This window comes from Carcharhinus amblyrhynchos, unplaced genomic scaffold (assembly GCF_965287045.1).
Source record: "Carcharhinus amblyrhynchos unplaced genomic scaffold, sCarAmb.v2.hapA scaffold_90, whole genome shotgun sequence".
Classification (NCBI taxonomy): Eukaryota; Metazoa; Chordata; class Chondrichthyes; order Carcharhiniformes; family Carcharhinidae; genus Carcharhinus; species Carcharhinus amblyrhynchos.
Genome location: NW_027649830.1, coordinates 349,138 through 373,116, shown reverse-complemented (window position 1 = coordinate 373,116; position 23,979 = coordinate 349,138). Strand labels below are relative to the sequence as shown.

At 50.5% G+C, this 23,979-nt stretch overlaps 2 protein-coding genes across 4 annotated transcripts in view; both read right to left on the bottom strand.

The window, feature by feature from the left end:
* phf8 (PHD finger protein 8) overlaps positions 1–11,275 on the bottom strand; it is a 60,147-nt gene extending 48,872 nt beyond the window's left edge. The window contains exons 1-6 of the mRNA XM_080182814.1: positions 10,853–11,275; positions 7,716–7,801; positions 7,139–7,256; positions 6,222–6,382; positions 5,698–5,839; positions 4,202–4,388 (exon numbers count right to left, since the gene is read on the bottom strand). Coding sequence (XP_080038940.1) covers positions 4,202–4,388; positions 5,698–5,839; positions 6,222–6,382; positions 7,139–7,256; positions 7,716–7,801; positions 10,853–10,950 — 792 coding nt within the window. The 5' untranslated portion in view covers positions 10,951–11,275. The remainder of the gene's footprint in view (positions 1–4,201; positions 4,389–5,697; positions 5,840–6,221; positions 6,383–7,138; positions 7,257–7,715; positions 7,802–10,852) is intronic.
* A 7,627-nt stretch (positions 11,276–18,902) lies between these two features.
* fam120c (family with sequence similarity 120 member C) overlaps positions 18,903–23,979 on the bottom strand; it is a 61,993-nt gene continuing 56,916 nt past the window's right edge. For 2 of the 3 annotated variants that reach the window (XM_080182826.1, XM_080182824.1), the window contains 3 exons: positions 22,662–22,800; positions 20,860–20,944; positions 18,903–20,715 (listed from right to left, as the gene is read on the bottom strand). In XM_080182826.1, coding sequence (XP_080038952.1) covers positions 20,374–20,715; positions 20,860–20,944; positions 22,662–22,800 — 566 coding nt within the window. In that variant the 3' untranslated portion in view covers positions 18,903–20,373. The remainder of the gene's footprint in view (positions 20,716–20,859; positions 20,945–22,661; positions 22,801–23,979) is intronic. The other variant, XM_080182825.1, reaches the window with a different exon arrangement.

The following is a 23,979-nucleotide window of genomic DNA, read 5'->3' as shown; positions in this document are numbered from 1 at the left end:
CCACCTGCGAGGCCGATTTAAGAGTCCTGTGGACCCGGACCCCAAGATCCTTCTGCTCTTCAACACTACTAAGACTCCTGCCCTTGATAGTGTACTCGTTCATCCCATTGGTTCTGCCAAAATGGACAATAAATACACATTTATCTGTGTTGAAGTCCATCTGCCACTTCTCCGCCCAGTCCTGCATCCTATTTATGTCCTGCTGCAACTTTTGACATCCTTGCAGACCATCCACAACACCACCGACCTTCGCGTCATCAGCGAACTTACTAACCCATCCCTCCACTTGCTCATCTAGGTCATTTATGAAAATGACAAACAGCAAGGGTCCTAGAACAGATCCCTGGGGCACTCCACTGGTGACTGACCTCCATGCCGAAAAAGACCCATCCACAACCACTCTCTGCCTTCTGCAGGCAAGCCAGTTCTGGATCCACAAGGCCAAAGGCCCTTGGATCCCATGCCCTCTCACCTTTGCAAGAAGTTTTGCATGGGGGACCTTATCAAACGCCTTGCTGAAGTCCACGTACACCACGTCCACTGCACTTCCTTCGTCAATGTGTTCAGTCACATTTTCGAAGGACTCAACCAGGCTCGTAAGGCACGACCTGCCCTTGACAAAACCAGGCTGACTATTTCTGATCATGTCAAACCTCTCCAAATGCTCGTAAATCTTGTCCCTCAGAAGCCTCTCCATCAACTTACCAACCACTGAGGTCAGACTCACCGGTCAGTAATTTCCCGGGCTATCTCTGTTCCCTTTCTTGAAAATAGGAACTACATCCGCAATCCTCCAATCTTCCGGAACCCCTCCCGTCTCCATTGACGACGCAAAGATCATCGCCAGGGGCTCTGCAATCACTTCCCTCGCCTCCCACAGTATCCTGGGGTACATCCCATCTGGTCCCGGCGACTTATCTATCTTGATAGAATTCAAAAGTTCTAACACATCCTCCTCCTTAATATCCACATACTCAATCTTTTCCATCTGCTGCAAAACCGTAGCAAAATCTCCCAGATCAGTTTCCACTGTGAATACTGAGGCAAAGTACTCATTAAGCACCTCTGCCATTTCCTCTGGTTCCACACAGACCTTTCCCCCTTCCCCTTTTATAGGTCCTATCTCTTCTCTTTTTACTTTTCACATATTTATAGAAGGTCTTGGGATTCTGCTTAATCTTACCCGCCAAGGCCTTCTCATGACCCCTTCCGGCTCTCCTAATTTCCCTTTTAAGCTCCCTTCTACAATACTTATACTCCTCAAGGTCCTTAACATCTCCTAGTTCCCTGAATCTTTTGTACACCTTTCTTTTCCTCCTGACTAGGTTCACCACAGCTTTCGTGCACCACAGTTCCCGTGACCTACCAAAACCCCCTTGTCTCATCGGAACGTTGTCATGCAGAGCTCCAGACAAACATTCCTTGAACATCTGCCACCTTCCTTCGGTACTTTTCCCTAAGAACGCCTCCTTCCAGTTTATTTGTCCAAGTAACTTCCTGACTTCTTCGTATTTCCCCCTACTCCAGACAAACACCTTCCTAGCCTGCCTGATCCTATCTCGTTCCAATGCTATTGTGAAGGAGATAGAATTATGGTCACCATTCCCAAGATGCTCTCCTACCGAGAGATCCATCACCTGTCCTGGTTCATTAGCCAGCACCAGGTCAAGTACAGCCTCTCCTCTCGTAGGCTTATCTACATACTGTGTCAGGAAACCCTCCTGAACACACCTAACAAACTCCTCCCCATCCAAACCCCTTACCCTAGGGATATTCCAGTCGATGTTTGGGAAATTGAAGTCTCCCATCACGACAACTCTGTTATTAAAACATCTCTCTAGAATCTGTTTCCCTATCTGCATCTCAACTTCCCTGTCACTATTGGGTGGCCTATAGAATACACCCAGCAAAGTTTTCGACCCTTTGCTGTTCCTAACTTCCACCCACAGAGACTCAGTAGATAGTCCCTCCACGGCATCCTCCTTCTCTGCAGCCACGACACTGTCCCTGACCAACAGTGCCACTCCACCACCTCTTCTGCCACCCTCCCTGTCCTTCCTGAAGCATCTGAATCCTGGCACCTGAAGTACCCAGTCCTGTCCCCGAGACATCGAAGTCTCCGTAATGGCCACCACATCACATTCCCAAGCAGCAATCCACACCCTAAGCTCATCTACCTTATTCACTACACTCCTGGTGTTAAAATATATACACTTCAGCCCCTCAGTCTGGGCATTTCCCTTCTCCACCCCCTGTCTAACCTCCCTCTCATACTGCCTGCAGTCCTCCCCTACCTGGGAGCTAACCTCCTCCGTCCCAGTCTCCCCATCACAATTCCCTCCCCCCATCCTTTCTAGTTTAAAGTCCCCCCAGTAGCCTTAGCCAGTCTTCCCACCAAGATATTAGTCCCCCGGGATTTAAGTGCCACCCGTCTTTACTGCACAGGTCACACCTGCCCCTAAAGAGGTCCCAATGATCTAGGAACCGAAATCCCTGCAGAGACAGGGAGGGCAGATTGCAGAGACAGGAAGGGGGTGTAGGAGCTGGAGGAGGTTACAGAGATAGGGAGGGGTGTAGGGGGCTGGAGGGGGTTACAGAGATAGGGAGGGGGTGTAGGGAGCTGGAGGGGGTTAGAGTTGGGGGGTGGTGTAGGGGCTGGAGAAGGTTACAGAGATAGGGAGGGGGTGTAGGGGGCTGGAGGGGGTTAGAGTTGGGGGGTGTAGGGGCTGGAGGAGGTTACAGAGATAGGGAGGGGTATCGGGGGCTAGAGGAGGTTACAGAGATCGGGAGGGGTGTGCAGAGGCGTGATGACAGTGAGTGGACTGGTTGTGAGCACGGTACATGGTTTCGAGGGGAAGGGGATACAGTTGAAAATGGAGATGCTGCTTGATTGGGAGTTAATGTGCGTCAGTAATCCCGGGAGGGGGTGATGGGCAAAAGGCTCTCAGAATGAGCTGTATAATGGTGGAAAGCTTTGTGTAAACAGTAGTGGGCAACCTGTGGCCTGAGGGAGGGCCAGATGCAGCCCATCTGGGATCTGAGTGGGACTGCCGAGACATTTTATTGAGTGTTGCCAATGCCTAGGATTGCCACATTGTGCTGATTGGCGGAGGTATTTTCCCAGCTGTGTGACTGAAGTGATTTGCATGTAAAGCAAGGGCAAGTGAGGTGTGTGCTGATTGTTAACATAGAACATAGAACATAGAACACTACAGCACAAACAGGCCCTTCGGCCCACAAGTTGCGCCGACCACATCACCTACCAACCTACAGACCTATCTATAACCCTCAATCTCATTAAACCCCATATACTCATCCAGAAGTCTTTTAAAAGACCCCAGCGAGTTCGCCTCCACCACCACTGACGGCAGCCGATTCCATTCACTCACCACCCTCTGAGTGAAAAACTTACCCCTAACATCACTTCTGAACCTCCCTCCCCGCACCTTAAATCTGTGTCCTCTCGTAGCGACCATTTCAAACCGGGGAAATAGCCTCTGAGAGTCCACCCTATCTATTCCTCTCAACATTTTGTAAACTAATTGTTCGCAACATTGACTGTGAGAGTTGTGTAAATATGTCTTTTGTTTTTACCATTTGAAGTTGCTGACACTTCTGTTCAGTTAACGTTTATTTATCAGTGTCACAGGTAGGCTTACATTAACACTGCAATGAAGTTACCGTGAAAATCCCCGACTCGCCACACTCCGATACCTGTTTGGGTTACACTGAGGGAGAATTTAGCACGGCCAATGCATCCTAACCAGCATGTCTTTCAGACTGTGGAGGAAAAACAAGAGCACCCGGAGGAAACCCACGCAGACATGGGGAGAACGTACAGACTCCGCAGAGACAGTAACCCAAGCTGGGAATCGAACCCAGGTCCCTGGCGCTGTGAGGCAGCAGTGCTAACCACTGTGCCACCTACAATACATAATTTTCTAGAACTGGTTATAAAACATTGAGTGTGTATTAAATATATTCAATCTTATTCACAGGGTTACAGTTAGTGAACAAGCTCGATTTCAATCTCACAGTGCACTGAGATGAAGGAGAACCACTCAGTAGCTGAGGTTGCCCATCACTGAGCCAGTGAAGATGTCACATGGAAAGGACAGTGTTTTGATCAGGACTGACCCTGCCTGTCCCTCCGCCCACCAAGGCACCAACTCCAATGTCCCCCCCCATAACTCGCCCATACCTTGAGAACGTGGTACCAGACAGAGGTGCCCCCGAAGTCGATGTGGAAGTCCGTGTAGCTGTCCTTCACCCCCATCAGACAGTACTTTTGGACGCTGGGCCTCTCAAAGAGCGAGGATTCTGGCCACAGATTCTCCACCCAGGACAGTTTCCGCACCAGTTTCGGGGTCTCCACCAGATTGGACAGCCTGAAACGGGCCAAACAGACAGTGGTAAAAGCAGTGCCAGAGAAAGTTTGGTGTTTCTCTATGGTACCTCGAGTTTATCCCAGCACGGCCTTCCATCCACCGTGGACTCTCTTCAAATATTCTTTCCTGGGACATGGGCGTTGCTGGCTGGGTCAGCATTTAATGCCCATCCCAAGGTGCCTTGGAGGGCAGTTGAGAGTCACCCACATTGCTGAGAATCACACATAGGCCAGACCGGGTAAGGACAGCAGATTTCCTTCCCTAAATTAGTGACATTAGTGAACCAGATGAGTTTTTTCAACAATCGACAACGGGTCATCAGTAAGTTCTTAATTCCAGACATTTTTTATTGAATTCAAATTCCACCATCTGCCGTGGGGGGATTCGAACCCGGGTCCCCAGAACATTAGCTGTGTTTCTGGATTGGTAGTCCAGCAATAATACTACTACTAGACCCATCACCTTCACTTGCTTTGAAGTGTTGCAATGTTGGAATTCAATTTGTGCAGAGCAAGATCCCAGTATGTGATAAATGATCAAATTGTTAGTGCATCTGCACTGGGCCGGGGGTGGGGTGGGGAGAGGAGTGCGTGTATGTGTGTCTGTCTGTCGGAACGGGTGGGTGGGAGCAGGCCGGGGCGCGAGCGCACAGCTGTGTACGCGATTGGGTCACAGGCCTGCTCTGTCAGGGAGAGATTGCTTCTACCATCTCTCCAGGATGCTGTCTCAGCTTGCAGAATCCAATTGGCCTCAGAGCCCAGGACAAGCACTCTGGCGTGTGATGCCATCCACATTGGATTAGCCCTGATGGTGCACCCAGAATCCAATAAATTTGGACAATAAAAGCTGGTCTTGATGACGATGACCAGTGATTGTAGTCAAAGTCCTGTCGGTTCACTAATGTCCCCGCCAGGGAGGAAAATCTGCTGTCCTTAGCTGGTCTGGCCGAAACATGACTCCACGGTCACAGAAACGTGCTTGATTCTGAACTGGCCCAGCTAGCCAGGGGCATTCAGGACAATTTGGGATGAGCAATAAACATGGTGTCTTTGATGCTGATGCCCAGGCCTTGAGAATGAACAAAGGAAGGATGTGGGCAAAGTATCAGCCCCCTCCCTGCCTCCTTACCCTCCCCTCGCTTGCTCCCCGCCTCCCTCCCCTCGCTTGACCCCTCCCTGTTCTGCCTCCCTCCTCTCACTTGCCTGCTCCCCGCCGCCTCCCTCCTCTTACTCGCATGCTCCCCTCCCTGCCTCCCTTCCTCCTCTTGCCCGCCCGCTCCCCTCCCCACCTCCCTCCCTCCCTCCCTCACCTGGTGTCTGAGAATTCCAGGCTGATGACATTCAGCACCTTTTCACGGTTGCTGCTGTTGTAATATTTGACAAAGTCTCCCAGCTTCATCTTGCAATCTGCCTGACGAGCCACATCGATAACATCGATAATCTTCTCCGAGCCTGCAGGGGCCACAAACAGCAGTTAAATAGTGAAGCACGGTAACCAGGCAGGCAGAACAATGAATGCACAACACTTGCGCCTGCTCCCCCACCCCGGAACAGAGGACGCTGGGACCCCCCCCACCTCCCCAATAACGCAGGACACTCGGAAACCCCAAATAACACAGGACACTCAGAACCCCCCCTCCCCAACAACACAGGACACTCAGATCCCACCCCCCCTGCCCCCATAACACAGGACACTCAGAACCGCCCCCCCCAACCCAATAATGCAGGACACTCGGACACCCCCCCACAATGCTGGACACTTGAACAGGCACCCTCCAGAATGCAGGAGGCTTGTGAGTCCATCTGATGCAGAGCAAGACACTCACAAACTCACCCACGCACCGCTCCACGTCATTAACAGTGAAAGAGCTGGAGGGCACAGTCATTCCCAGACCATCCTTCTTGGCCACCAGAATGGGCACACTGAAACTGTTCTCCTCCAGGTACTCCACTGTCAGCTGGTATCCCGTCGGCTTCAGGATTACCTCATCTGCACTAGAGACACAGAGAGAAGAGACACAGATCCATATACAACCACTGGATAAGGAGGCGAACATTACTAACAAACAGAATAGACTTCTCAGCCTCACCTCAAAAGGGAGTGCGGCGCTCCCTCGGCGCCGACCCTCCCGCAGCGCGGCGCTCCCTCGGCGCCGACCCTCCCGCAGCGCGGCGCTCCCTCGGCGCCGACCCTCCCGCAGCGCGGCGCTCCCTCGGCGCCGACCCTCCCGCAGCGCGGCGCTCCCTCGGCGCCGACCCTCCCGCAGCGCGGCGCTCCCTCGGCGCCGACCCTCCCGCAGCGCGGCGCTCCCTCGGCGCCGACCCTCCCGCAGCGCGGCGCTCCCTCGGCGCCGACCCTCCCGCAGCGCGGCGCTCCCTCGGCGCCGACCCTCCCGCAGCGCGGCGCTCCCTCGGCGCCGACCCTCCCGCAGCGCGGCGCTCCCTCGGCGCCGACCCTCCCGCAGCGCGGCGCTCCCTCGGCGCCGACCCTCCCGCAGCGCGGCGCTCCCTCGGCACTGCAGTCAGAAATGCCAGCCCCAATTACGAGACTCGAGTATCTGCAGTGAGTATTGAATCCAGGATTTGTTGACTGAAGATTGTGGACTGCGACCCAAGTGGAACTTGGCTGAGAGACAGGATGCAGGGACCCTTACTGGACACACATACATCTCCACAAAAAGACACCCGCATCTTGGTCTGGCAGCCACAGGGCTGCCTCTTGGGTTGGGAGGGACCAATGGCCAACCCTACCTTGGGAAGGTGCGGCTCCGCAGCTCCTTGATGAAGATCTGACTCCCTGTTTGGACCGGCTGTGATCTGTCCACATTGCACAGACTATCCTGCTTGAACCAGCCTTTTCTCCTTTTCACTGACGAGAGAAAGAGGGGGTTACAGGACGAAACTCAAATCAAAGCTTCCTATAAAATAAGGAGATTGTCCCGCCCTCTTCCCCCGCGGCGGCGAGTCCCGCCCTCTTCCCCCGCTCTCTAGATAAAGACATTTCTGCCGCATTTTCTTTGTTGGAAATTTTAGTGACTGTCTCACGCTGATGGACCCCTTGGATTTGATTTATTCCCCACCCAACAAGTGGAAAGGTCTCTATGTCGACCCAATGGAAACTCCTGAGCTTTGGAGAATCTTGACTAGAATGCGAATGTAAAACCTGTAATGAGGCTTGAATTGATTGGGACAATGATGGTCAGCGAGTGCAGGATTACTCCAAGGTCACAGACAGCCTGACTCTCAGTTTCGGAGTCTCCTTGCAGCCAGGCAGTGAAAATGGTGCCCATCTTAAATCAAGCAGCTGAGATTGGGAGAGCAGACTTACTCACGGAGGGTCCATGCGTCTTCTCACAGTTCGGGCAGTGGTACAAATCAATTTCTGTTGCCAAATCTTCCTCCACACCGACACAGCTGGAAAAACAGTCACCGCAAGGATAGATTAACAGCCCATTACCTCAGCACCGGCACCATAGACAGACACAGTAGAGACATGGCCAGACTGCAAACATTAGCACTAAGTCATGAGGTAAAGGTTCAAACCAAAACGCACGTCAGAATCAGTGAGTGCAGTGGGGAAACGGTAGGGAGAGCAGAAATTCATTTCAACATCAATTCACAACCTGTATCTGTCTGATCCCCGTCCAGCGCATCGTAACCCCAGCCCGATCCCGTGCCAGGGTGTATTACTCTGGGGTTTATTTTTTGAGTTTATAGTCAGGAAGCTATTGATTTGGAGGTTATTTATTTTCCAAGCCTGGGTGGAGTTTATTGCCGGTGCGTATTACTCTGGGGCACATTATCGGTGCGTATTACTCTGGGGCGCATTATCGGTGCGTATTACTCTGGGGCGCATTATCGGTGCGTATTACTCTGGGGCGCATTATCGGTGCGTATTACTCTGGGGCGCATTATCGGTGCGTATTACTCTGGGGCGCATTATCGGTGCGTATTAGTCTGGGGCGTATTATCGGTGCGTATTACTCTGGGGCGTATTATCGGTGCGTATTACTCTGGGGCGTATTATCGGTGCGTATTACTCTGGGGCGTATTATCGGTGCGTATTACTCTGGGGCGTATTATCGGTGCGTATTACTCTGGGGCGTATTATCGGTGCGTATTACTCTGGGGCGTATTATCGGTGCGTATTACTCTGGGGCGTATTATCGGTGCGTATTACTCTGGGGCGTATTATCGGTGCGTATTACTCTGGGGCGTATTATCGGTGCGTATTACTCTGGGGCGTATTATCGGTGCGTATTACTCTGGGGCGTATTATCGGTGCGTATTACTCTGGGGCGTATTATCGGTGCGTATTACCGGTGCGTATTACTCTGGGGCGTATTATCGGTGCGTATTACTCTGGGGCGTATTATCGGTGCGTATTACTCTGGGGCGTATTATCGGTGCGTATTACTCTGGGGCGTATTATCGGTGCGTATTACTCTGGGGCGTATTATCGGTGCGTATTACTCTGGGGCGTATTATCGGTGCGTATTACTCTGGGGCGTATTATCGGTGCGTATTACTCTGGGGCGTATTATCGGTGCGTATTACTCTGGGGCGTATTATCGGTGCGTATTACTCTGGGGCGTATTATCGGTGCGTATTACTCTGGGGCGTATTATCGGTGCGTATTACTCTGGGGCGTATTATCGGTGCGTATTACTCTGGGGCGTATTATCGGTGCGTATTACTCTGGGGCGTATTATCGGTGCGTATTACTCTGGGGCGTATTATCGGTGCGTATTACTCTGGGGCGTATTATCGGTGCGTATTACTCTGGGGCGTATTATCGGTGCGTATTACTCTGGGGCGTATTATCGGTGCGTATTACTCTGGGGCGTATTATCGGTGCGTATTACTCTGGGGCGTATTATCGGTGCGTATTACTCTGGGGCGTATTATCGGTGCGTATTACTCTGGGGCGTATTATCGGTGCGTATTACTCTGGGGCGTATTATCGGTGCGTATTACTCTGGGGCGTATTATCGGTGCGTATTACTCTGGGGCGTATTACTCTGGGGCGTATTATCGGTGCGTCTTACTCTGGGGCGCATTATCGGTGCGTATTACTCTGGGGTTTATTACTCTGGGGCGTATTATCGGTGCGTATTACTCTGAGGTTTATTACTCTGGGGCGTATTATCGGTGCGTATTACTCTGAGGTTTATTACTCTGGGGCGTATTATCGGTGCGTATTACTCTGAGGTTTATTACTCTGGGGCGTATTATCGGTGCGTATTACTCTGAGGTTTATTACTCTGGGGCGTATTATCGGTGCGTATTACTCTGGGGCGTATTATCGGTGCGTATTACTCTGAGGTTTATTACTCTGGGGCGTATTATCGGTGCGTATTACTCTGGGGCGTATTATCGGTGCGTATTACTCTGAGGTTTATTACTCTGGGGCGTATTATCAGTGCGTATTACTCTGAGGTTTATTACTCTGGGGCGTATTATCGGTGCGTATTAGTCCGGGGCGTATTATCGGTGCGTATTACTCTGAGGTTTATTACTCTGGGGCGTATTATCGGTGCGTATTAGTCCGGGGCGTATTATCGGTGCGTATTACTCTGAGGTTTATTACTCTGGGGCGTATTATCGGTGCGTATTACTCTGAGGTTTATTACTCTGGGGCGTATTATCGGTGCGTATTACTCTGGGGCGTATTACTCTGAGGTTTATTACTCTGGGGCGTATTATCAGTGCGTATTACTCTGAGGTTTATTACTCTGGGGCGTATTATCGGTGCGTATTACTCTGAGGTTTATTACTCTGGGGCGTATTATCGGTGCGTATTACTCTGAGGTTTATTACTCTGGGGCGTATTATCGGTGCGTATTACTCTGGGGCGTATTATCGGTGCGTATTACTCTGAGGTTTATTACTCTGGGGCGTATTATCGGTGCGTATTACTCTGAGGTTTATTACTCTGGGGCGTATTATCGGTGCGTATTACTCTGAGGTTTATTACTCTGGGGCGTATTATCGGTGCGTATTACTCTGGGGCGTATTATCGGTGCGTATTACTCTGAGGTTTATTACTCTGGGGCGTATTATCGGTGCGTATTACTCTGAGGTTTATTACTCTGGGGCGTATTATCGGTGCGTATTACTCTGGGGCGTATTATCGGTGCGTATTACTCTGAGGTTTATTACTCTGGGGCGTATTATCGGTGCGTATTAGTCCGGGGCGTATTATCGGTGCGTATTACTCTGAGGTTTATTACTCTGGGGCGTATTATCGGTGCGTATTACTCTGAGGTTTATTACTCTGGGGCGTATTATCGGTGCGTATTACTCTGGGGCGTATTACTCTGAGGTTTATTACTCTGGGGCGTATTATCGGTGCGTATTAGTCCGGGGCGTATTATCGGGGTGTATTACAGGTTTATTACTCCGGCTTGTACTATCGCGGGGTCACTGATTCCCCCTCCGGCCTAAGGCCTGCCCCGCTCTTACCTGCCGTGGAACCAGTCCTGACAGACATCGCACTCGATCATGAAGCGGGTCACATCATACGGTAAACGGCAGACGCAGTAAACCGGCACGGACGCCATTGTGCCGATGGGCCGAGTGGCCGCGGTGCTTGACAGCGCTGACGGTGCGCACTTTCCAGCGGGCCGGGCGGATCGGCCGGCAGTACCGGTGAGGAGAGATCCCGGGGCCGCTTCAATCTGCACAATCCCCGGGGAATATTCGGCCCTCACTCAGTACCTGCCATCGCAGCCAGCCTGACATCGCTCCATTCCCAGCCGCACTTTCCACACGGCGCCAGACTCCCAACTGCCAGTCTCCATTCCCAGCCGCACTTTCCACACGGCGCCAGACCCCCAACTGCCAGTCTCCATTCCCAGCCGCACTTTCCACACGGCGCCAGACTCCCAACTGCCAGTCTCCATTCCCAGCCGCACTTTCCACACGGCGCCAGACTCCCAACTGCCAGTCTCCATTCCCAGCCGCACTTTCCACAGAGCGCCAGACTCCCAACTGCCAGTCTCCATTCCCAGCCGCACTTTCCACAGGGCGCACAGCGCCCTTCCCAAAAGACCAATTTCTTTTGCCGTCCGCACTTTCCAGCCCGCGTGTGAAAAACTGAAGCAAAGCTGCGGGCGGGACAATGCCGTGAAAAACCTCGGGAATATTCATCCTCATTCACAGTGTTTAACATTACTACAATGACCATTCCAATCGGCACCTCCTGAAGGAGCTGCACAGAGTGGAAATGGAGAGGATAGCCCCACCAGTGGGAGAGACTAGAAACCGAAAGCACAGCCTCAGGCTAAAAGGGTGAGCCTTTAAAACAGAGATGCCAGAGAGTGATGAATGTGTGGAACTCTACCGCAGAAGGCTGTGGAGACTAGGTCACTGAGTGTCTTTAAGACAGGTTCTTGATTAATAAGGTGATCAGGGGTTATGGGAAGGGCAGCACAGTGGTTAGCTCTGCTGTCTCACAGCACCAGGAACTTAAGTTCAATTCCCAGTTTGGGTCACTGTATGTGCAGAGACTGCACGTTCTCCCCGTGTCTGCATGGGTTTCCTCCACGTGCTCCGATTTCCTCCCACTCCCTAAAGACGTGCTAGTTCGGAAGCACTGATCATGCTAAATTCTCCTTAAGTGTACCCGAACAGACACAGGAGTGGCAACTGGGGGATTTTCACAGTAACTTCATTGCAGTGTTATATAAGCCTACTTGTGACACAAAAATTTTAGAATGGGGTTGAGAAACTTAACAGGCACAATTCAATGGCGGAGTGGACTCAATGGGCCAAATGGCCTAACTCTGCTGCAAAGTCCTATGGTCTTATGAACAGAGCAGCAGGCACAGAACTGCCACTTGGAGGTTCCCCTCCAAGCCACTGACCATCCTGACTTGGAAATGTATTGGCCATTCCTTCACTGTGCTTGGGTCAAAATCCTGAAGCTTCCTTCCTAACAGCACTGTGGATGTACCTGCATGATCCACCCAGCTGACGAGTGAACAGCCTTGCCAATGATGCCCACATTCCCATGAGAGAATGAAGGAATGTGTTGTTGGCAACACTGTGCGTACAGGCACCAAAGTGGCATCTGATCAAAATTCTGCAGGTTATTGTTTTAAGCTGGAGAGGGACAGAGACCTGCTCTTTCACACTGTTTCCCCACAACAAGCCCTCAATTTCCAGTCAGATGAGGCCACATACAGAGCTGAGTCAACAACAGGCAGCACGCACAGCCACAGAGAAATCCGACACCCCTGCCGGGGGACTGCACCCACCCCTGCCTCTCTCCTAGAACATTCTCCAACCCTCTGATTAACAAACATCACTAAGCTGCCCTAATGCTCTTTCCCAAACTCTGACTTCCCTCTGCAATTTGCTACAATCGTGGCCTCAGCCACTCATTGCCAACCAATCAACATTCTCCTATTGCAAGAGTCACGGAAATTGACGTTGTTGGGTTTTCCTGATAAGTGCAAGATGAAAAGCTTCGATAACATGTCTCTCTCCAACAATATTCAAGTTCGATGCCATCAAAGGAGTCGCCCTGGAGCAGTGTTATTTTTAATCAGCAGAGTCTGGTACCAGCACAAAGGGCTGAATGGCCTTCCTCCGGTGCTAAAAAGTTGATGGGCCGAGAACAGACGGACGTTCACAGGGAGCACTTACAATAAGAATTTAATGATGCAAAGAGTGATTGTGAAAGATGCCCATGTTGGGATTATTGGCAAGCATACACACTATAATCCCTGTGAAGTGAATGTGAGTAACTACAGCCAGCAATCCTCTCAGATTGTATTGCAGTCAACATCTTAGATCATAAATATGGAAATAGGCAGATTCCCAACTGCACTTTGACAGTGACAATTACTTAATGGGGAACTGATAATTAGCCAACAAGGGACCACAGATAACTCCATTAGAGAGGCAAGTGATTAGATAAGTGCGCATCAAATAGGCGGCAGCCCTCCAGAACCATTAGCGCAGCACCCCCTCAGTGCCAATCCTGCCACGGTGCCCCCTCGGCACCAACCCCGCCACGACGCGGTCCTCCCTCGGCACTGACCCTCCCACAGCATGCGCTCCCTCAATTTTGTGATTGCGCTGAGCGCTGGTCTGGTCCCCAAGGGAAATAAAATATCCTCGGCAAGAATAAACAGCAGACCAAACAGTGAGATGTGACCATTTAACCGCAGCAAAGCCCAAAGTGCAAATAAAAGTGGCAATCTCCCAGGTCTATACTAAAAGAATAGACTTTTTATTAATTAAGCACTGTAAATATCTTTGATCCTCAGAACAGCACACCATGATCCTTCAACATCTACTGAGTTCCCCTCACAGTTTACCCTCCAGAGAAAAAAAGAATTCACTTATTTTTTTAAACAGAACATCGACACAATTACTAAATAGCTGTGGAAATGGTGGGTTTGGGGGTGGCTGGGGGTTGGTGTCATGTCCTTGGGTCGTGGGGGGGGGGGCTTGCCTCACTTTTCAGTAATGTGGCAAGGGGCTAGAAGGAATGGCGGGGGGGCGGTTGGACAAGCAGAGGAATCACGGGGAGGGACGGTGCGGATGGATAAGAAATCATTTTAAATTAAGCAGCAAGGGGGGAGGGAAGGAATAATTTCACCACGCTGGTGCGATTAATAAATGGGTCAAAATAATACGTACCGGGGCGGGGGGAAAGATTTTTTAAACAGCACATCCTTAATTCTTTAAAGTAAGTTGACTAAGTCTATGATTCTTAGAAATAAACTATAATTAGGGCGTTTGGGGAGGGGGTTTTAATAAGATATCACGAGCTTGCTGATTTGGGGAGGGGAATTAATACGGGGGGGGTGGAAATAATAGCGAATCACTGATGCAAGTTAATGGTGTGGGAAAATAAAATCCTTGTGTGGCCACAGCACTGCAGAGAACAGCACAATATCAAAGACGCTTACTAAACAGTAAGTAACAAGTCCTATAAACAGAAGAGCAAAAGGATATACGTGTGGGATTCACTTTTTTTTTGCAGTTTTCAAATATATCATTTTGACTTGGGAAGAGAGGGATTTTTCTTAAAAACCTGCCCTGACTTCCAATTCACTTTCTGCTCCCTCTCTTTCCCCCTCCCCAGTCTAAAGAATCACCGTGTGAATAAATTAAAACTGGTGATATCCAAGTTGCGTTAAATCAGCTAAAAATAAAATCGATAGTTCAGTGAAAGTGACGCAGGTTTCAAAATTGCCGTGTAATGGGTTGCCTGGCCTTAACGCATTTTTTATACTGTGTGTAAGGGAGGGAGTTCCATGCTCCAGACTGGAAGGGTTACATCTCCATGGGGCAAGCAGAGGCTACTCACCCTGTTGCACTGTACAAGTTCTTCAGCAAAGCTGCCCCAATTGATTAATCACCCCACAGTCTTTCCCTGCCGTCTTCCAAATGTGGCACCTCTCTCCAAAGACACAGTGCCAGTTCGCCCCTTCTTGGCAGTTAGAAAGGGAGGAGGGTGCCTGCGTAAATTAGTTTTCTTGCTCTCTCATTCCACCCCCTCCTGTTCTTCGTCTGGAGCTACCCAAACAACCACCGCCCCTCCGCCTCAAACTCCAGTCCAGTTGTTAAAATAAATGTTAGAAATAAAAACACACACACACCTCAATCCCCATTTGATTTGGGGGGGGGGGGGGGGGAGAGAGAGGCACAGAATATTAGTGGCTCAGTCGAACATCCAGCCAAACTATTGTTAATGCCTTTAACAGTGAGTTCCTGCCACAGATGGTGGGGTTTTTAAAATCATTTTGGGTTTTTTCCCCATTTTTGCGATTTCTCTCGGAGAAATTGGAACAGAAAGGAATCTTTCCTCATCATTTAAAAAAAAATCATATCGGTTACAGTGGAAAAAAAACCTCCCCCGTCCTAAATACACTTATCGAATTGAGGGGAGGGAAAAAAAAATGGTTTCATACTTGTGACACAAGAGTGGCTCTCCATGCTGGGGGGACAGCGTGCCGGTGCAGGCAAGGGGGCGGTGGATGGTCAGAGCTTACCACTCCATCTCTCACACAGCTTTCAGCTGTTTTGTCTGTCTGCCATACTGTCTGTCAAACAGAAGGGCTGCCCGTTTAACGGATACAAGTGTGAACCCGTTACTAAATCTGCAATAAAGGCCCACTCCCACCAGATGCTGTTTGGCCGGAATAGTTTAAAAGCAGGTGACCCTAGGGCACGGGTATGTTACCCGATATAGCTACAGGTTTGTCATTGTCCAGCATGGGTACAGTTGGACAGGGTCTAAACGGCAGGCACAACAGTGATGGTAGTGGTCTGACTCCACATTTGACCTGTGGGTTGCAAAGCATTTGCCAGCAGGTGGTCACTGGCATGTATTAGTCCAGAGAGTTGAGAGAGATAGGACAAGTCCAGATCCAGTAGATCAGGTGCCAACCCTGGCTAGCACCCACAGCCAGACCCATCACAAAGGTCACCACACGGGTGGGGCTGGATCTCCCTCCTCAACAGCACGACGTGTATACCTACACCATACAGGGGACTGCAGCAGGTTCAAGACAGTGGCTCAGCCATCACAGCCTCTAGGTGGCACTACCCCCAGAGTGCTAGGGACCCGGGTTCAATTCCCAGCTTGGGTCACTGTCTGTGTGGAGTCTGCACTTTCTCTGTGTCTGCGTGGGTTTCCTCCGGGTGCCCCAGTTTCCTCCCACAGTCTGAAAGATGTGCTGGTTAGGGTGCATTAGCCGTACTAAATTCTCCGTCAATGTAACCCAAACAGGCACCAGAGTGTGGTGACTGGGGGATTTTCACAGTAACTTCATTGCTGTGTTAATGTAAGCCTACTTGTGACATTAATAAACAAACTTTAAACTCTGGATGGGGGGGGGGGGGGGGGAGAGGGGGATAAATGCCTAGCCAGCAACATCCACATCCCATAAAGAAATACATTTGATTAAAAGAATGGTGGACACTTGCTGCCCAAAGTGACTGCTCCAGCCAGAGTTTGGTCTACACTCTCACGGTGCTGAAATAGATTGTTATAAGGGTTGGGTCAAAGGCTTTGCTTTGGTGTTTAGGCTTTGAATCTGGAGAAGAAGGTTGCTCAGGAGTTGCTGAACCTGCTGCCACAGCAAAACCCCCTTCCCGTATCCAGCCACCCCTTGGAAAGTCAGTCGCATCCCACACAGGGGGAAAAGGGCAAGGAGAGGAAACACTGGCTACAGTGATGCATGGGTATAGCCAGTCCACTGACATTGCATAAAGGTGGGTGACAGCAGCAAGAACCCAATCCAGTGACCCAAGGAGCAGAATGAAAAGTCCTCCTCAGGAAGAGGGAGGAAAGGTGCTAGAGGCAGGACAGTGTCACTGTGCTGATTGGGGTGGATAGCGTGATTGCTGATGAACCAATTTTCTATGTTGTGATCTTACTGAATGATGGGGCAGGCTCAAAGGACCGAGTGGTCTTACTCCTGCTCCTAACTTGTATATGTTTGTACGTGTCTGGTATTTTTCTATCCGCTGTGGCATTAGATCAGCATTTATTTACAAAAGGGAGATTGTCAGCCTGCAGTAAGTGGGTGTGGGGTGTGAGAAGCAAGCTGGGGGGCAGCAGCTGGGAGGAGCTAAATGGGGAAGCCAATGATGGTAAAGGTTTAAACAAGGAATGAGTGAAATGGGGATTTCGCTTACTGGGAGGGGGAGGAGGAACAAAGCAAGCAGAAGCAGCTTACAGCCTCCCTCTAGCCTTGCAGCCCCTCCTCCCTAAATTGCTCTGGCTTCCCCACTTTGCTTGATTTTGATAGAAGGGGAGCAGCAGCAGCCTGAAACCACCCAAATGGGACGAATCCAGTAAGATTTGGGAGCACTGCCCAGCCACGCCTCAACCTCATCGACCCCACCTTCAGCTGCATAATCCTTGCCCCAATAAAATGGCAGGAGTGTTCTCGATTTCCGTCACCCTGTGTGCAGACAGATGCTTACTGACATCGCCCCTCCACAGTCCTGACTCTGGTTTCTAATCACCCTGCTTCCAGACAGGATTGTACAAGGGGGCAAGGAGTAAAAGCAAACTGCTTAGTACACCCACATCCAAAGGCAGTAACAGAACTTATATAAACCGCACTGTTACTGAGCAGATTACTACACAACCACTGCCATCCCACAATTGGGAGCAAACCCAAATCAGAATGGGGGACAAGTTTTCTCTTTTGGCAGGTTCTGCATGCAGACCCAACCCTTTGCCCTTTTTCTGTGGTGGTTTGGGATGGAGCTCTGAGGGCCAATGATGCATCTGTGTACATCCCCTCAGCCAAGGCTCTGAGGCCAGTATTTTGTCTCTATCCCACTGTCCCACACATCTTAGGACACAAAGGGGCAATTTAGCACAGCCACTCTGCCTCACCAGCATGTATTTCAGACCATGGGAGGAAACCAGAGCACCTGGACTAAACCCACGCAGATATAGGGAGAATGTGCAGACTCCACACAGCAACCTGAGCTGGGAATCAAACCCAGGCCCCTGGCACTGTGAGGCAGCTGTGCTACTCACTGTGCCACCCTTACACCAGCTGGGTGGCACAAGGGAGGAGAAACCCATCAGGAAATCTCCACTGGAAAGTGCGCAGAGGGGGCATATCTTTCCTAAAAAAATTCATTATTTTGCTTTTTTCTAATGAATCCTGTGAATCTGCAGGCAGAGGAGAAAATGGCAGAGTTCTACCATAAAGTCACAGAAGGAAAGGAAGTGGGAGAGAAAAGTTTCAGAACTGTCGTTGGTGTGGGCCAGTGTGTGTGAGATCAGATTCATGTGTCTGCAGTGGGCAGTGCTTCCCAGATCCCCAATACTGTCAGGAATGAAATGTCTCTCTTTCATATCTGCATTGATATACAAAAAAGAAAAGCAACGTAAAGTGATTTTCCAGGTCCTTGCTAACGCTTCACATTGTAAAGTGCAATATTGCTCTTCCCGAGTGCCAGAGGACTTTCACCAGCAATAAGATCAATTTGTTTTACACTTGGGGGTTTAGTAGCTCTGAAAGTTCACACGCACCCTGAAGGTACTCATTCTAAAAGAAAAGATCCCTTGTTTGAATAAGAAATTAGAATTGGGGCTTGCCCTTTCAAAATGTCAGGAAGCTTTGTCGGGGTGGGGGGTTGGAGTTTAAGGCCACTTGGCCAAACAAATTCAAAACTTCCCAACTTCCCTGCCTCGCCACTGGCCTCTGCTCTCACCTTGCTAAAGTGTGGATGGGTGGCCTCGGGGGAAAGGTCAAAGTGCCCCCCTTCCCCTACACACTTTTCCCCTTGAAAGAATCTCCAGACTGAGTGACCACTTCTTATGGATTAGGTTTAGCAACGTGACACCCAGGTTGGCAGGGTGGGGGGGTGCTGTTGGTGGTGGCCTTTGACACTGAACAGCCAATGCCAACCCTGTGGCCAGAAGCATGCAAGGACCACTCCACGGAATGGGCAAGGGAGGCAGCCCTGCCAGGGGCTTCAGGTGTTATGGGTGTAGTGGTTGTGGGGGGGGGGGGGGGGGGGGGGGGGGTTAATTTTTCAGTTGAACGAGAAGTGTCCTATCTTTAAAAGGAAAGGAATCCGCAGGCCGGGCATTTCAATTCTGTGGCTGGATCTCTGCTCTCCTACGTGGCTGTAAGGTTGGAGTTTTGTTTGGTGGGAAGGGTGTGTCAAAGACCTGCAGTTCCCAGAGCATCAGCATCCATGTTGGGATGTACGGAAGAAAGAAAAAAAATTACATTTTCCCCAGTTCCCCACTCCCCACCAAATCCCACTCATGTCTGTCGTACTTTAACCAGAATGCTGGTTAAATGCTTTCAGTGTCCAGGTCCAGAAATATACATCAATCTGCTGCTATTCTCCAATATTCAAATCCCTTCACACCAGCCTGTTTGAAAAGGTTCCGCCTTCCCCCCCACCCCCCGTCCACCCCCTTACCTAGTGGCTCGAGAGTGGGGTAGGGTTTCAAACAAGAGGGAAAAAGACATGTTTCTGATGCAGGCAAGTTATACTGCCCGCAGTGAGCTCTGCTGCTCACTCGATCCTGTGACCAGGTGGCCTCTGAGCCATCAAACAAAATAAAAAAGTGCTCAGCTTTCCAAAACGAACTGCAGTTATACTGCAGTGGCGGTGAGAGGTGAGCAGTGTGATGTTGCCTCTCTGCCCAAAGCCTACCCGCTAAGATCTTGAGTGTCCCACTTCAGTGCAGTTTGGATACATGCAGCGGGCTGGATCACCCACTGTGCAGTCAATCCAAAACAGGTTCTGGGTGGGCAGGGAGGGCACAAAATGGTAAATATTTTAGAAGTCAGACTTCCCAGGGGTTGCATCTGGAATACCAATCCGTGTTCATCAATGTCAATGGTTTTGCAGTGGACCGGGGACACTTTACACAATTACTTCAGATAGCCGGCCCCACAAACCCATCACATCCAGGGGCTTATTATGGCTTATTTGCTTCCTACACAGTGATGGGGTGGCGGAGGAGTGCAGTCGGCATGAGGTTAGGTCAGATGGGGAATGCACAAGTGTCTCTGCATGGGGTATAGCAGCAAGATGGGTGGGTACAAAGACAGAGAGAGAGCGAGAGACACAGAGAAATGCAGAGAAAGATAGTGATCATGAAAAATGCTCTGGGATTCCTCAAAATTATTAAACTTAACCCAGGAACACCGGGCAGGTCTCTCAAACACCGGCCCATGCAAGCTGTCTTCAGCCAAGGAGAATTCTCCCCGTCGCCCCCATATGCAGAAGAAAGCCAGGGGAAGGTGAGACAAGCAGTTGGGGAAGTGGGGAGATGAGGGACATCTGATGGCAGAACAATGGAATTCAGAAACATGTCTTTTTCATTTTTTAAAAAAAACCTGCCCCCCCCACCAGCCCCACCTTCTCACCGCCACACCCCCCACCCTACCCCACCCCAAATCAAAGAATAGATGTAGAGGAGCAGGCCTCGGGCGGTGCAGGGATGGGGCGGTGGGAGGCTGGGGCATGCTTCATTCCTCCGTCTGGCGAATGGCAGCTTCTGCTCTCTGCTCCCAGTGGCAGCTGCCATCTGTGTTTAGTGCATTGAGGTGCGAAATACTATTGTGACGGTCACTGTCCCTCTTTAAGGCACTTGGCGATAGGGCCTGAGGTTGCGGCTCCTCCTCCATCTTCGGGTTCCCGTTCAGCTGAGCCTGTCTGTCGCTGGGTGCCCTGCTCTCCACGGGCGTCACTTCTGGCACCTCCTTCCCCTCCCCCTCCTCCTCCTCCACCTCCAGCGGTGGGTTCTGGGGTCCGAGAGCCACGGCAGAAGACTCGCTTGGAGCGGATGAACTGCTGCCCCTGGGGTTTTGCTGTGCAATTCGCAAATGAAGGTGGGGGAAGGGAGAGAGACAACACACAACTCCATTATTGACCAACATGGGGACTAGGCAGTAAATTCTGCTGAGCGCCAACTCGACCTCATCGCCACCCACCTCCAGCGAGCTGGACATTACCTGGCTGACTTCACTGGTGGCTGCTCCGTTCCTGGTGCTGGTGGTCCGAGCTCCTCTACCAGCCTGTGCAGAGTCCTTCGTTTGCCTTTTTGCAGCAGTGAGAGAGACAAATGCAGTCGGAGGTTAGCTGTGAACAAGGGAGAGGGTCGGACAGAATGCACAAACGAGATGGGGCAAACTCGCAGGAGCAACCAGGCAGGGAGGAAAAGGATGGGGCACTACTAATGGGGAGAAAGGGTGCCAGGGGCACAGCAAGCGAGGGGGAAGACAGAAGAAGAGTGCCACTGCTATTAAATGCAGCTGGCAATCTCAGTACTCTTGTGAAGTTGGGAAGAGTAATTGTAAATTGGGAGGTAGCAAGTTAGAATGTGGTGTTTGTAAAATGGTAAGCAGCATGAGGTGGGGGGACGGGGAGGAGGAGGAGGGGGCACTGCGTGGTCCCGTTAAAAGGTGGTGCTTATTCTGTGCTTAGAGATTTAAAAAGTACGTAAAGACTCCAGACTGAAATATTAGTATCAAACGGCCAAGCAGCAGGGTTACCAAGACAACAGGCTTTTCAATTGAGCCAATCAATTTGAAATCAGACACTTAGGAAAAAACCCATTACATTTAAATCTGATGGCTTTGACAACCTAGACCGAGCCTGTTATGGGAAAATTGATGCGTCTTCACGGGTACAGTAGAAAGGGACAGTGGGGCAGAGGGAAGAGCAACTGCCAGCGAGTGAACAGCTCGAGAGCGAATCGCTCTGCCAGCTGCCAGAGAGTGAACAGCTCGAGAGCGAATCGCTCTGCCAGAGAGTGAACAGCTCGAGAGCGAATCGCTCTGCCAGAGAGTGAACAGCTCGAGAGCGAATCGCTCTGCCAGAGAGTGAACAGCTCGAGAGCGAATCGCTCTGCCAGAGAGTGAACAGCTCGAGAGCGAATCGCTCTGCCAGAGAGTGAACAGCTCGAGAGCGAATCGCTCTGCCAGAGAGTGAACAGCTCGAGAGCGAATCGCTCTGCCAGAGAGTGAACAGCTCGAGAGCGAATCGCTCTGCCAGAGAGTGAACAGCTCGAGAGCGAATCGCTCTGCCAGAGAGTGAACAGCTCGAGAGCGAATCGCTGGCTCTCATAGCTTCATCTCCGTCTTAAGAAAGATAGCAAAGATACTAAAGAAGAAAGAAGTTCCAGACAGAAGAATCAGAGAAGGCCCAGAATATTCCAGAAGAGACAAAACCCGGTTGTGATTAAATGTATTTATCTGAATAGCATTCCATTAGAATCGTATTTTATTCAGGAATAGTTAATAATTAGAAGGGATTTATTTGGTTTGTTAATAGTTTAATGAATTTGTTCAGTTTCAGTTAGACAAATAAATTGTGTTGATTTTAGAGTGAGTATTGGGGTTATTTTGAATTTAACCACTAGGAGTTGCTGAAGAGCAGGTCACACCACTTCACACACATTGTTTACAGATTATAGGGTGAGACACTCCTCTTTCTGGGTTTTGGTGTTAGTTCTCAAAGCGGGGAGATCCACCTTAGCTTGAAAACAATACCAACACATTCCCACTGCCCCCGACACCACAGGTTGATCATTAAGTTTGCTGATTTATATCAAATCGCTCAGACGGTAAAATCTGGCTCATTCTGCCAGTGGTGGCTCTTTGAAAGATCTGTCCAATTAATTCCACTCTCTCCCCTTCCAGTACTCAGGGGATTGCTGCCCATCCAGAGGCTGAATCCTCAAACCAGCTGGAAAGAGGAGTTTGGCCATGCACCGTGCCCCCCCCACCTCCCCCGCCCCGGATTCGGCACTCACCCTCTCCCGTGTCCTCCAACGCAGACCACCTGCAGGTTGAGTGAACCCCGGCCTCGAGCAGGCCGGCTCCCAGCCCACTGCCCCACCACCATTCCAGCAATCTCCAGCTTTCCCCCCTGATGGGGGATCTGCTGGATTCCTGCAGAAGGAAGGAAGAGAAACATGGTCACCCCCCTCAAAGTAAAATACCTGCCCCCCACCCCCAAAAAACCTTTCCTTTATCTTCCACGGGATGTGGCGTTGCTGGCCAGACTGGCATTTGTTGCCCAATTCTAATTGCCCCTTGAAATGGCTCGCTCGAGCCATTTAAGAGTCAACCGCATTGCTGTGTGGGGGATCTGGAGTCACATGTAGGCCAGACCAGGTAAGGATGGCTGATTTCCTTACCTAAAAAGGCATTAGTGAACCAGATGGTTTTTTTTAAAATGACAATCGATAACGTGAACAGGGAGCAGGTGTAGGCCATTCAGCCTCTCTGGCCTGCTCTGCCACTTAACAAGCTTATGCCTGTCCGCTGAGGAAGAGTGCTCCAGAAACTCACCACCCTGAGAGAAAAACATTTCTACTCAGAATCTGTACAGCACAGAAGGAGGCCTTTCAGCCCATCGAGCCTGCACCGACAACAATCCCACCCAGGCACTATCTCTGTAACCCTACAAATTCCGACATTCAGGGCAATTTAGAAGGCCAATCCACCTAATCTGCACATCTTTGGAGTGTGGGAAGAAACCGGGGCATCCAGAAGAAACTCATACAGACATGGGAAGAATGTGCAAACTCCACACACAGACCTGAGGCCAGAATTGAACCTAGGTCCCTGGTGCTGTGAGTGCTAATCCACAGTGGCACGATGCCACCATCTTAAATGGATGACCCCTTTATTTTTAAACAGTGACCCCCTAAGTTCCAGACTATCCCACAAAACAGAACATCTTCCCCACATCGCTCTGTCAAAACCCCCTTAGGATCTTAAAGATTTCAATCGAGTCACCTCTCACTCTTCTAAATTCCAGTGAATACAAGCCCAGCGTCTCCAAACTTTCGTCATCAGACAACCCACCCATTCCTGGTGTTCATTTGGTAAACCTTCTCTGAACTGCTTCCAACACACTTGCATCTTCCTTAAATAAGGTGATAGTTACGTGGTCACCGTTACAGCTTTCAACTGCAGACAGTAATGTAGTCCGCCTTCCTCAGAACAACCTCATGAGATGGGCTGGACCAAATCTCTGACGGGACGTGAGCCCTGCATCTCATCAGTGGGCGGGGGGGGGAGAGAGAGAGAGAGAGAGAGAGAGGTGGGTGCAGGCAATGTGGT